Source organism: Centroberyx gerrardi, chromosome 4 (genome assembly GCF_048128805.1).
Source record: "Centroberyx gerrardi isolate f3 chromosome 4, fCenGer3.hap1.cur.20231027, whole genome shotgun sequence".
Lineage (NCBI taxonomy): Eukaryota > Metazoa > Chordata > Actinopteri > Beryciformes > Berycidae > Centroberyx > Centroberyx gerrardi.
This window is the reverse complement of record NC_136000.1, coordinates 20750365-20764550: the sequence shown is the minus strand read 5'-3', so window position 1 is coordinate 20764550 and position 14186 is coordinate 20750365. Positions and strand designations below refer to the sequence as shown.

The window sequence follows — 14186 nt, the reverse complement described above, 5'->3', positions numbered from 1 at the left end:
GGAACTACTTGTTAACTATTTGTTTACTAGCAGTTTGTTCCTGATTTGTTCCTTATTTGTTCCTTGGTAACTACTGTGTTACCGTATTTTTTTATCCTAATCTTAATTTAGTTGATGTGGATACATCTACTGTATAATATTACTTTACAGCATTAATGAGCCATACATAGCAGCAGTGGCGGCGCGTGGGCGGGGCAGACAGGGCAATGTGTGATAATGGTTAACGGGACATGCACGTTGCGCATTTGGCATTGCGTAATGGTGAGAGGAGGAGTAGTAAACACACAGTTCAGGTGAGCTTCAAGAGTTAAACAGTTTATTTGGAATCCTATCAATGCTAGAGTGCAGTTTATTCAGTGTTAAAGTGGCAAGATCACCAGCAAAGTACAGAAATGGTTAACAGTTTGACCGAGGAATGGAAAACGGAACTCCTTAGTGCAAAATACAATCAACCACACATGCTGTATGACACATAAATAAAAATCTATGACACATTGATTCACTAATTTTGCAATGTACAGTTTACAACTCACAAAAGTGTGAACATAAAAAAATAAAAACATATATAAACGGATCGCTTGAGGGAGAATAGATGAACAGCATGCCATTTATTTTTAGGAGATGATTTGATATTTACAATGTAATCATATTGTATAAAAGTTTATTCTGATGCAAGACCAGTGGCATCTGACGACCTCAGTCAAGTAACATACCAGTGCAAACATAAAAAAATGCCAACAGTTGCCTATACTTACTTTGACACTGCTGTTAGAAAATAATTCATAAAGTAAACAGAAGGAGAGGAGTGCAAAACGGAAGACATAATTCCAGCCCAAAATCAATCAAGGCACACTTCACACTACTAAGTGTGGTAACCACTAATTCTGTTCATTGCTTCAGCTCCCACAGTCACAGAATTAGCTAGTCATTTAGCTAGGCCTGGGGTGAGAGAGAGATGTGGCACACCCATAGGTGGTTTTAAAAAGGCCCAGTAGAAGCAAATGAGAGATGAATGTAACAGGATTTGGTCTAAAAGTGTCCAGCAGCCTGTGCTGATTCCTCAACTGTTGGCAGACTAAAGACCGAGTTAATGAGATCATAGAGGCTGTTATGCGAGATCTGCAGGCTGACGTTGGCGCTGTGAAGAGACGACGCCCCCTCCAACTGGGCCATCTCATGAAAGTGTCGACAGATCAGAGGAACCACCTAGAGGAGGAGAGGGAGAGAAAGAGGTGAGTGGCAAAGAGAGAGAGAGATGAGGTGGAGAACGACAGTGGTAATGATGAAAAACTGCACTGAGTGTCTAGATTTTACAGCAATTAAACTGCATATTTGAAGGAAGCTCAACCCCTATGTGTCTGCGAGGTGAAGCTCTCGGGAGATAAGGCAGGAGTGGTACCTTGACTACGATAAGCTTCTTCTCCAGCGGTTTTCCATCGGGAAACTTCTCTCCGAAGCACATGTTGATGGTGTAGTCAGGAGAGCCGCCCTTGTTCTCCCTAAACTGCTTAAGCTCTGAAACGCAAAACAGGTCAAACCATTAACTTTGTACTGTAAACTTAATGATGGCTTCAGGCAAAAGCTAACAAGGTTCATGGATATGACTCATCTTTTGTGTGCTCTATTATCTGATAGCCTAGCCTTTGTAATAGTAATAACCCTTATTCTATTTATTAATCACCTCTTGGGAATAACTTTATTATATATTTAAAAGGGAAGAGATCCACACCTACCGTTCACATACTTCTCAAAGCTAAGGAGCTCCACCATGGTATTTTGAGGCAGCTTCCTCGGGTCTGGGTGAGCCACACTGGCGTCACTAGTCCCGGCAAACACATGGCACCTGTCCTGCCTGCAGGCATAGATACCGGTGTCTCGTACCTCCAGGAGCAGACCTCTCTGGATGCTGTGAAGGATGCGGTTGGTGTAATCGATCTGGTGGAGAGGAGGTTGTGATGAGAAAAACTCTTCCCTTTGTAAGTCAAAAGCTTTGCTAAAACATCAGTGTCATACACTGAAGACGCACAGCAATATATGTCAACTTTAAAGGAAAATTCCACCATCCGCTACACTGTGATGTTCAATGCATTCCAGTTACTTTGTCATCAAGTGTTGCAATGTACTGTTTTTGGTGCATCTACTTTCCCTCAACCTGCCTCGTCTACTTCTGCTTCAGTTTCAGTTTCAGTTCAAGTCTTTCCCACAAAGATTTTCGACAAACCCCCAGAGAACAGGCGTGAGCTTGGTGCACTCCGCTGTGGGTTATGCATGCAGGGCGAGAGAATATTGCTCTCTCGCTCTGCATGCATACTCACTTACCATGCATAACCCACAGCATGGTAAGAGCAAGAGAGTGAGAATTTCTCTAGTCAGGAAAACAAACAATGGGCCCCTTGCTCAAAATGCAACTTGTGGTTGAACTGCATTATGGTCTATTGAGGCTGAAATTGGTATTTCTTCCTCTTCTGTGACTGATTTCTTCCTGTATTAGTTCTTTTCCATAGTTAAAAAGAAGCCCTTGTTCTTTGATTCTGAGGAACTGACACCAAAACCTGATGTTTACTGTTGATATAGATAGCAATATTTTTTCCTGCTATTAAACTCTATTGTAGCTGTGCTGGAAGTATCTTGATGTGACGTGATGTTTATATTTGGCCAGTTAACTACAGAAATACCACTTAATCACCAATAGCCATATTTAACAGTGTTAAAGTGTTTTTAGGGTGGAGTTGTCTTTAATGACCACACAAAACTACCAGCCAGAGTTATGTTGCACCTGTTTGTGGTCCAGCAGGCCGTCAGTAGTGGGGAAGCAGAGAGAATGGGCACTGAGTTCAGGAGCCTCTTGCTGGTAGTGCAGCTGCAGACGGGCGCTGGACAACTGTGTCTTCAGCATTTCTCTCTTCCTGTAGCTGATGGAGATCTCCAGGTCATAGATGGATGGCTGGAGAGGTGAAGGGAGCACCGGCTCTGGATTTGCTGTGAGGAAAAAATGTGAAACGTCCATATTATAACGTCCATATTGGTTTCCTGGCATGTTAAATGCAAGTGGTTAGAACTAATTACACAAAACACATGGCTGAAGTTATATTGTATGTTACTCTTTTGGGCAGAGAGTCAATTTTGTGCCATTTTCACGATCCATATATTATGAAATCCCTCTTATGTTCTCTGAGATCTCTGCTCAGTGAGATTCAGTGAGTGTCAACATTTACTCAGTATTTCATTTCAACACAAGGAAATTTGATTTTATCTAATGGTACACACCCTCATAGTAGGCCGGCTGATCTGGTACTCTGTGGTTCTCTGAGCCTGGTAGCAGCTCTGCTGCTGAAGGCTGAATGATAGCGTAGCAGCCAGGGACAGCTGAAGTGTGCTGGACAAAGTTCTCTGCCCACTGCTGATCTTCTGTCAAAGGCAATCAAAAAAGAAGATAATCTATATTTAGCCTTCCATTATAATCACACAAAAAAATACCTTCTCCAGCAAATTATACAGTTAAGACACTGTACCTGCATGATGGTTGCCGATATCCAAGGCCAAAAAATGGTTAAGAAGATTGTGCTGTTTGGAAAAAAAAAAAAACATAGAATTTAAGCATTTCAGATAAAGAACAGCAAATAATATGCATGTAAAACAACATCGACTGAGCATCTATTTTGACCAGTGACTGAAGAGTGCGTTATGGTGTTTTGGTACAGTGTGGTGACGGTGCTCCAGACTATACTGTACCTCATTGCCCGAGGGGAAGCACGTGATGGGAGAACTGTAGATTTCTGGAGTCATGACAATATCATCTTCTATGAGCTGACTTTCATAGTTATCTGCAGATACAGAAAATACAACCGCATCAATTCACATTCTACGTTGTCAAATTCAAAATGGTCCCACGTTGCTCCCAAGGACGGCCCGGACTACAAAGGATCCCCACTCACGCTCGGTGTTGATGATCTCATAGATCTTATGCGGGTCCGCGGAATTCTTGGAGTTATCCTTGATCATCCTGAAGCGCTTGGTGAGGTTGTTGAGCGCACAGCGGAAGTTGGTTTTCCACTTGGCTTTGTCGTTGGGGAACTCGTTGATTTTTCCGCTTGCCACTGCCCATGCCTGCAAACCATAAAAAGGACATTTTAAATACAGCAGTAGTACTGGTTATTGTATCAGCGTTGCCTAGCAAATGATAAAACAGTGCTTCTCTTGTCTCTTTCTTTTTTTTTTGCACAGTTTAAAAACAAGAAAGAGAAGACATACAAAAGGGGCTTATTCATGGTCTCTACTACTTAAATAATAAACATTATTACAACACAGTCTCTGGCTATAACTGCCTCCTTCCATACATGAGCGTTCTTATAGCAATGACATGAAGCAATCCCTAATGTAATATTCCTATAGGGACGTGTGATACTCAATAGCGAGTGTATAGTGACCTTATCATGCCATTTTTATTCCCTATGGTATCACTATAATATTCCAATAAGGACAAAGCCATCAACACTTTAACAAAACATGCTGTATCAGATAACACCAGCATTGCAGTCAGATGCAAAAGGGTCGCAGGTTTATAAAGACAACTGACCTACCCTGAATATTCTACTGTCGTCATCGTTGCAGTCCTTTCTGGAGTTGTGCTTCCAGGGGACTCTGAACTGGTTCTGGTCCACATAGCACAGGCCGGTGTACTGGCCCGTCCCCACTTGCTCTATGAGCCAGCTGGCAAACTGTGGCTTGGGGGGGCTGAGAGAGAGAGAGAGAGAGAGAGAGAGAGAGAGAGAGAGAGAGAGAGAGAGAGAGAGAGAGAGAGAGAGAGAGCGAGAGAGAGAGAGACTTTAATAATACAGTATCATTCCTGAGGTAAAAATGCACATGCTTCACCCTGGGGCAAGCAGAGAATATCAATTTCAGCATTGCCACAGTATCTGTTTGACCCAAAACCCCTCACTTTGAACTGAACACCAGATTCAGCAGCACACTTAGTAGCTTATTGCCCTTTTAGGTGCAGAATACACAGCCGGATACACAAAAAGTCTCACGGGATATTTAACAAGTTCACAACACATGGGTAACAGTTTATGATATTTCACAAGAGAGAGAGAGAGAGACATGCATTCCTCCTACCTTTGCATTGTTTTGCAGAGCCGTGTCTTGTCTGCGTGTCGGAGAGATGTAACACAGTTTGCTCGTCGCACCTTGGCTCGGTCACATGTTATAAGGGCATCAACCGTGATGTCACGAGCTATGTCTTGCCCCCTTTGGGCGAGTGGGAGGAGAGTATTTGCGGCATTTCCGACGGCACGAATGGGTGAGTTTGTTTCATGAACCGGCGAGACGTTTTGCCCCACTCGGGGCAATAAAAACACCGTCGGACCACTTACGGTTGATAAATCGAAGGCACTCACTCACTCGCAGACCGGACGCCTCTTAATTTGGTTGTCGGGGGTTGGAAAGTTGAAATTTCTCTGACATAAACCTCATATGAAAGTGAAAGTTGAGGCGCAGCAAAACAAGAAGAGATATCGATGTTTTGGGTGCAGGGCGGTTGCTCTGACCTTGTTGCATCAGCAAGCCATGCTCTCAAAGTGAAAGACATCAGAAAGTTTCGCCGATGAGATAATTCAATACACTCAAGCCAGGGGGGCATAACATAGGCTACTGCATGTCTGCGTTACATCACTCATAACTGTTTGCACAGCCTCCATTTGTGTGCTCTCACATTTGACTGGCACCCTAACGAAAAAACACTATTATATTCATATAGGGACTTATAGTGTATGGTACTCACTGGTGAATTTATAGTGACTTTATTATGATATAATTCCTGTGGTATTACTATAGTATTCCTAGAGGAGACATAGGTTTGCAGTGATATTTGCATCCCTCTAAAATTTCTTACAGGATTACTACAGTGCTATTTCTTAAGAGGGATTATGAATATGTGAATACACGCTTCATCATAAAGTGGAATCCCAGCCAAGCCCTTATGTTTGGATGGTTAAACTGTGTTGGGACCCATTATGGGTCACAGGCTTACATCTGGTGGGTCTCCGCGTGACAAAAGAAGCCATATGTCCTTATGAGTGTGACAACTCTTGGAATACAAATGTGATGCGATTAATTCATGACTTTAGAACAAATTAAGATGGGACTCAGGCTTCCCAGATGCTCTCCCAGTAAGCCTTGTGATAAAATGTTGCTAGGTTAGTATCTGACATTCCTGCCTTATGGGATGACGATACCAGTTATGTGGGAAGTCGGATTGTTTTTTTAGTGTTGTGTCTTTCACATTTCTAAATATTTGAAAAAGATAATGTTCTCTATTACAGGTCTTTGCAGAATGAGCAGTCAGCTTAGGCTACATTACAACATGCTGCTGCATTTTCATTCAGAAATACATAGATTCATTCTAAGACTAGTCCACTTTCATGCCCACCAAACTTTTTGTGATTTTTCTTGTGATTACCTTTTGTAATCCGTGAGTAATCATCAATTCAGATGATAACTCTGTTCAGTCAAATGAGAGACAGGCTTAGTATTGGGACCTTCTTAACAGGACCAGATGATTGGCTGAACAGAAGCAGCCCCACCTGCTCTGACCTGATGTACTTTTGGTCGAGAGGCGTCGCTGACTAAAATAGCATCCCAGGAAACCTGTTCGATACAGGTCAAGTCAGTTCCAGCGAATTCAGGCAAAGGCACCGGCGAATTTACTGTAATTTATAATACAAGTGTGGTTTGTTCAAGTGTTGGGACTTTCAGAAATAGATTCCTGCAGGTGTACACTTGTGTCATGTGAGACAGAATATTTTTAACCAGACAGTGGGCGAGAGTGGCAGTGGGGATGCCCTTGTCTGAATGAGATACACTCTATTACTACACACTCAGCTTGGTCCAAAGTGATGCTTCCTCTTTCCACCATCAGCATTTCATAACTTCACAAATAATACAATACACACTTTCTCCCCCTCGTTCTAGGGTCTTCTTGTCTAACCTTTTACCCACAAGTCACAGTCCACAAGGTCAGCTGTCATGTATCACATGAATGTCACTTTCCATACTTCTCTCTATATTTGTGTATTGGGGAGAGCTGCTTTTTGTTGTGGGACCTTGTTCCATCTCCATCCCGACCGCAGTCTGCCTGAGTAAGAATAACCAAGGCATCACATACCTATGCATTAGATTACCACTGCTGAAGAAATACAGGCTCGTACGGCCATAGCCCACCGTGTCAGTCCGAGGAAAAGCGAAGCGAGACAGTCTCTGATGGAGCACTTCCCTCTTCCTGCTCGTTGGAAGTGCTGCTTTGTCCTCGTCCTTCAAGACTATCACGGAGGACGGATGTAACTCGGTTATTGAAACAACACAGGGAAACTTTCACATCCTTTTTCACAAGGCAAAGGCAATATCAGTGGTGACAAGTTTGTCTGTACGGCCTAATGGCCATGCTCCATTGTCGACCTTTAGTTGAAAAAGAAGAAGGGAGAATACGCAGTTTTTTTTGTGCTGGGTTCACTTGGGACAGTTTTGGCAGGCCCGTTTCTGATCGGTAGCATGATGGCACTGTGTGCTAAAGACAATACATGAAGAATGCCTGAGCAGGATAGTTTACACGGTTCAGCCAGGGCCACGCTCTGTTTGCCAGAGCTGACACATCTGAATTCGAGCCAGAGACGACTTTTATTTAGCAGGCAATTTAGGCTCATAATTTAGGTTCAAAGGTTCATGTTTTAGAAGGGTTTTTTTGATGGGGAATTCTGGGTAACGCTGTGCGAGATTGAACCTCTGTCTCTTCGCTTTACTCCCTCCCTTCCCTTTCACACACACATGCACACGCACGCAGACACACACACGCACACACACATAATTAATCATCATCCCTCTCTCCCCATGTGCCAGACATCATCAAGTATTGTTGCCTTGGAAGCAAAGTCATAATTTGTGGGCAAGACTGGAAGTGACTCATTAAATTGACTCCCGTTTGATAATTGAGCAGCTTTTGTGTACTTGTACTTTTTTGAGTTTCATTTAAAGTCAGTCATTTTTACTTTTACTTAAGTATGTTTTTGCTGAAGTATTGCACACATTTTAAACATAATCCATTTCAGAGGACAAATTTTGTAGGCTCTCCATAAGAATTGGAAACTGGACCATAGTAAATTGGCCAATTGTGGAGCCATTTACAGTAAACTGTCAGTCAGCAAAGAAGAGATGAGTAATCTACCGTTACTTTGTGTCTGCACATTATTTAGTAATTTCTCATTTTTCCAAGTGAAAGAATCTGGCTTGAACTGATCAGCCTCAAATGATCACATCTAACAAAGTTCTTATTTCTAACTGAGTACATTTTAAATGAGCTACTTACTTTTACTCAAGTAGTTTTTTACACCGGCAATTTTACTTCTACTTATGTAAGATTTCAGCAAGGTAACAATACTTCTACTTGATATTCTAGTACTCTTTCCACCCCTATATGTGGGTAGGCGAGACGTAAATAGATCAGGTGTTGTTGTATTGGAGTTTCAGTCCGTTTACAAGAACTTATCTATCATTGTCAGAAACAGCTGGACACACCCTGTGAATAATACTTTGGCAGGCCTCAGCCTGCCAGTCACTGTCACCTGTGTGTGTGTGTGTGTGTGTGTGTGTGAGAGAGAGAGAGAGAGCGAGAGAGAGAGAGCGAGAGAGAGAGAGAGAGAGAGAGAGAGAGAGAGAGAGAGAGTGGTAGAAATGGACCTGTTGCATCACCAGTTTCAGTCAGTCCAGGTTTGTTACTTGGAACTTAACCTAACTTTATGACAGCCAATAACACAGTGTTATTCCATGTAGTCATTTATTTTATTTTATTTGCACAGGGACAATGCACAACAAAAATCACAAATCTCAAGTCTCAAAGATCATGAGAGATGATGCGTTGTACCAGATTTAGCTAATATCTAGTTTCCATCTGTAGTCCCAGGTAGATATATAATAAAAGACATAATACAAAAGATACAGTGAAATACGCAATTAAAAACATACAGTTACAACATTACCAATCACACCTGCACCCATCCACCCACGTACACACACACATACCCAACTCTCTCTCTCTCTCTCTCTCTCTCTCTCTCTCTTACACACACAAACACATATATAACATTTCATGATCCATCATCATCATCCTTCATCCATTCATCCATTTTCTGTCTGTCCTGTTCTTCTGACCAACTGCAGATTTCAGGTCCCACCGTTGGTTTTCAACAGGATTGAAATCAGGACTTTAATCAAAGAAAATGTACTTCTGCACTCTGCATGTTCCCAGAAATGCTCATGAGAACATGAGAACCTGGGCCATGATACACACACAAAATGTCAAGGCAACATAGATAAGCAGCTTTGCCATCAGTCATATGGTCCTATACTTTTTTTCCTTATAGTCCGCTTTGTTATCCAACATTGACTTTGTCCCAACTTCTAATCCACATCCCTGCTGGGAGCGACGTTGTCCATCTCCTTTATTCATAAAGCAGCCCATAAGTCCTATAGGCTGCTGCAATATGAAACGTTTTGATGTTAAAGTAACAAGAATAAAGCAGGATATTTTATACCTTATCAGTCTGTGTCTGTCTGAGACACTGTGTGTACCTGCATGTTTGCCTGAATGATGTTTGGCAAATTTTGGGACGTACACCATTTGCTGTAGGTGCAGCCAGAGGTGAGCTGGGTTCAACAGCAACAATGTTATATGAAGCAGTGACAAAGCAGCTGTGGTTATTACAGATGCTGGTTATACCTCAACCTCAGGGTAGATGCCATGTTAAGGTACTGACTCATCAAATAGAGTGTTGGGAGCGGGAACATGACCCACTGAGGGGGAGGAGGGTGGGACTAACGGAACACTTCCTGCCTCGAGGCCAAATGTTGCATGTTGTGAAAGTGAAGACTTGGTTTGTAAGAGGGTTTCCCCTTCTGTTTTCACTAAGCGCCCTCTGCTGTTGACAGGGGAAGGCCAGGCAGGACTGAAAGGGGAAAACAGAGCTGGTTGAACCTGGGGATTACCAGGTCAAAACAACCACCATTCAGGACAGCCTGCTAGAGCGCACATGCCAACAGAATACTATATGACTGTACAGTCCATTTCCATTTAATTCAAGGTTCTCTTCAATATTAACATGTCATTCTATACAGTAGGGATCGTCCCCCAGCAATGTCATGTGTCACAATGTCAAATGTCATGTCATCTCACAGTATATGAGTCTAAGATCCAACAGGTGTTAAGACTACTGTATGTAGCTATTATAAAATAGAGTGAATGGGTATAATATAATTATAATAGCTGTCATTGCTGTCATTGCTTACAATTGTTCATATGTTGTTTTTTTTTCTTTCTTTTTTTTATTTCATGTGTCTATTCTAAGACGTTCTTTATCTATCTACTTCCTGCTGAAGCTCTGATGTAATTATTGTCTACTATCTCTGTTTGCTATTTTTGAAATCAATAAATAGATTGATAAAAAAAAAAAGAGTACTGTATCTACATCATTCAGGAGACAGCAATTCTTTACACTGTGACTGAAGCCTGGCATTATTGTCCAGTTTTATCCTTGTTCACGTTTAACATTATTATACAAAGCACAAAGGTTTTCACTACAAAGAGACATTTTTACCACTGTTAACATCTTGCACTTGCTCATTCTTCTGCCTGCTAAAAATGATTTATGCCGGATATTGAATATTGAATAAATACACATGAGGGGAAAGGGATATAAGGAAGTTGGTATGGAAAGTATGTGGTTGGGTGCTATCTGAAATCACACATGCACTCACTCACACACACACACACACACACACACACACACACACACACACACACACACACAGGAAATTGGCATCATTATTACAGAAGACAAAGTTAATAAGAGCACAGCATGTACGACTCACACCTGAACCCCTGCGGTAGCATCAAGAAAACATGAGGGTATTTATTGAAGTTCTGACGTTTCCACCTGAGACTCGGTCATGCATGTCATATAAATGTGTGTACTGGTCACACTCTGGAATTATACAGTGGGATTTTAATGATAAATAGCGCTAGGGTGGTTGATTATGAGAAAAGTGTCACCTTGGGGAAAGAGATGTTAATACACTAGCTGTCAGGGAATCCCCCTCCCCCTCCAACCACACACCCACACACACACACACACACGCACACACACACACACAGCAAAAAAAAAAAAAAAAAAAAGGACTTGAACAAGGTTGAGTTTGCAGGAGGTAGTTACCACTTTTCACCGCCAGAGGACGCAAGAGGTCCATTTTTCTTCGGGACGGACAACCTTTACGCTTCCATGCAGAGCTATAACTCATTGTCAGAGTTTACTGGTAACTGGACTTCTTCACGGACATGAAGTATTTCTACGATCTTATGAAAATACAAGCGGAGAAAAAACCTATTTGGTGCGACTTTAGCCGGCGAAAAGGCAAGTGTTAGGTACAGGATGACCAACAACACTACTGTTGCGTTTAACTGTCCAGTCAAATGTGGTGCTGAAATGAACTGTAGCGTCCGTGTATCCGTACTTTGAATTAATGTAAGATATATAAGAGGAGTAATGTTTCTCTACGGTCTGCATGAAAGTGTGTAAAATATTTGCGGTGCATCACCAGAGGAGGCGTTTTGCATTGGAATGACAGAATGTGGTCAAGGTTAGGGTTTCTAAGCATAGCCTGTTGTCCTGGCTGAAGGAAGTGCCGACAATCTGCACCTGCAGCGCACTCATTTGAAGGGTCATTAAGCACGGCTGTGATATGCTCTTTGGGTCTCCCACATGTCATAAACATTATGTTTACCTTTAAATTAATCGTGTCTCTATGCGAGCTTTATAATTGCCAATTATTCTGCTCCGAGACACGCTTGCCATTTATTTTCCTCTCTAAAGCTGTAGCCTGGATACAGGAGAGAGCGTCCTTGGTATTTGTGATTGTAAAGAGCTAGAGGAGAAGGATAGAGGAGGGGGGGAAGACTGATAATTTGAAGACTTGCCAGGGGTACATTGTCAAATTCAAAAGGCATTTCAAAGAACCAAACCATTCACTTTTTCATTCTCTCTTCTATTTTTTCTTCTTTCTCTGTCTTTTTTTCTCTTTCTTTCTTTTCGCACGGTTGCAGGCCGTTTGAATTGACCAATGGGCCTTCAAGTTAGAGACATTGGAATGTAAATGAGCCCAGCGCGTGCTCCCGGCGCAGTGAAAGCTCGGGATTGTTTATTGAGCTCCCGGAGCCACGCGCCTGGCCCGGGGGAGTCGGCGAGCAGAAGAATCACACAGCGGGGGCGGGGCCTCGCGACGAAGCGTGCGTCTCCAAAAGGGGTGGGTGGGGTGTGTGTGGGGGCGCGTGTTGAAAAAGAGGAGTGCTGCCAAAGTTTGGGTCAGATCGGCTCGTGGAGTAAGCAGGCGCAGTCAAGAGAGACTTGGACTCCAGCTAGCCACACGGTCCCCACGCGAAGGACACGAGAGCTGTGCACTGCCAACCCTTTCCGCTCTTCCTCTTCTCCTCCTCTGAGCGTCTGAGCGGCACTCGGCTCCTGCATCCACCACTTCAGCAGCCTTCTCTCAGCATCGGCGAGATGGAAACTGCAACCATCACCACCACGCAGAACGCATGCCCCTTTGGACTTACCGAGAGACACGCCACCATCACCCTGCACGCCCCGGCCCAGGACTGCGCAGTCCCCGCCGTGCACCCCAACCCCAGCGCTGCCGGCTACCAGAGCAAGACCAAGGTGCTGAAGAGACAGCGCTCCAGCTCACCGGAGCTCCTGCGCTGCAAGCGGCGCCTGAGCTTCAACGGCCTCGGCTACTCCATTCCTCAGCAGCAGCCGGTGGCGGTGGCCCGGCGGAACGAAAGAGAGAGGAACCGGGTCAAACAGGTCAACATGGGTTTCCAGACGCTGCGTCAGCACGTACCCAACGGCGCCGCCAACAAGAAGATGAGCAAAGTGGAGACCCTAAGGTCAGCGGTGGAGTACATCAGGGCCTTACAGCAGCTCCTGGACGAGCATGACGCTGTGTCGGCTGCTTTCCAGTGCGGGCTGCCATCCCCGACTCTTTCCAACAGCTACTCTGCAGACCCAGAGTCGCCACACTCCACCTACTCGTCGGATGAGGGCGGCTACGAGCCCCTGAGCTCCGAGGAACAGGAGCTGTTGGACTTTACGACCTGGTTCGACAGGTACTGAGACTGACAACATCAAAGCTACACAGCAGCATCCGTGCGTAAAAGCGACCGACGTCTTTCAGAAAATGCTGACAAAGATTGACATTTGATAAAGGCATCTCCGATCAGTCTCGCAGCAGAAGCAAGACATATGCGCTCTCTGTGCTTGGAAGTGATCTGCTGCCTCCCTCCCTTATCTGGGCTGCTTTTGCAGGAAGCAAAGCAATAGTGGGTGAGAGAGAGACAGAGAGAGAGAGAGAGAGAGAGAGAGAGAGAGAGAGAGAGAGAGAGAGCGAGCTCTTGTTGCATAGAGCATGAACAGTCGCCCTGAAGTCCCTGCTAGAAGGGAATTGGACACACTGTCAAGTTGACGCGTGGAAGTAAAGAACTGTTGATCTTCTGTTTGAATAAGTGCAATTAATATCTGACACAGCCGGCTCTGCAGAGACCGAGCTGTAGTGTCATGAGGACTTGTCTGAGGACTGCCTTCCTCAGCTGCCACCTCCGTTGGAAGATCTACAGGAAAGATGATGCGTCAACTGATTTGAACTTTCGTGATGTACATTTTTTTGATAACGAAATTGTATTATACGATGCATTGTTTAATATGAAGACATATTTTTGTACATTGAGTCAAACAAAAAGACAAATGTTCTTGAACAACAGTCACTGCCACTTTCCTGACAGTGATAGAGAGCCAGCTGTCAAAGAGGCAGTGAGTTGGCGTGTATGTGTTGTGTGACTGGACAGCAATATCAAGGCTACTGTACTACCTGTGACAGATTGAAGGTGTTTTTATGGGTGGTAAGGAGACCTTTATCAATGTATGCACTTGTTCTCCATTTCCCGTAGCCTAAAATGTAAATATTCGATTTTAACAGATATATTTTGTGTAAAACAAGTTTTATAAATAAAGATGAATCTATTTATATTACGTGCTTTTGCAGTGGTTTGGTTCTTTATCGATTTCTTCAGTTGATATCGCAGACATTCATGC

The 14186-nt window shown here is 43.5% G+C and overlaps 2 protein-coding genes across 2 annotated transcripts; one reads left to right on the top strand and one right to left on the bottom strand.

The window, feature by feature from the left end:
* Positions 1 to 299: 299 nt before the first annotated feature.
* On the bottom strand, positions 300 to 5193 carry irf7 (interferon regulatory factor 7). The gene is made up of 10 exons (XM_071895095.2): positions 5116 to 5193; positions 4581 to 4734; positions 3936 to 4107; positions 3733 to 3824; positions 3513 to 3564; positions 3268 to 3408; positions 2777 to 2979; positions 1734 to 1935; positions 1400 to 1515; positions 300 to 1206 (listed from the first exon to the last, which is right to left on the bottom strand). The coding sequence occupies exons 1-10, from the start codon at positions 5121 to 5123 to the stop codon at positions 1030 to 1032; spliced, it is 1317 nt and encodes a 438-aa protein (XP_071751196.2). The 5' UTR covers positions 5124 to 5193; the 3' UTR covers positions 300 to 1029.
* Positions 5194 to 12433: 7240 nt separating this feature from the next.
* On the top strand, positions 12434 to 13727 carry ascl1b (achaete-scute family bHLH transcription factor 1b). The gene has a single exon (XM_071895133.2). It carries the CDS (start codon positions 12600 to 12602, stop codon positions 13209 to 13211), a length of 612 nt encoding a protein of 203 aa, XP_071751234.1. The 5' UTR covers positions 12434 to 12599; the 3' UTR covers positions 13212 to 13727.
* Positions 13728 to 14186: the final 459 nt, after the last annotated feature.

What these genes read in the sequence shown, in the direction of transcription:
- ascl1b (XM_071895133.2), top strand. Translation starts at nt 12,600, where the DNA reads ATGGAAACTGCAACCATCACCACCACGCAGAACGCATGCCCCTTTGGA.
- irf7 (XM_071895095.2), bottom strand. An exon ending in GCCTGCTGGACCACAAACAG is followed by an intron (nt 1,936 to 2,776) that starts GTGCAACATAAC and finishes CCTCTCCACCAG; the next exon opens with ATCGATTACACCAACCGCAT. An exon ending in CTTTGAGAAGTATGTGAACG is followed by an intron (nt 1,516 to 1,733) that starts GTAGGTGTGGAT and finishes TTTGCGTTTCAG; the next exon opens with AGCTTAAGCAGTTTAGGGAG.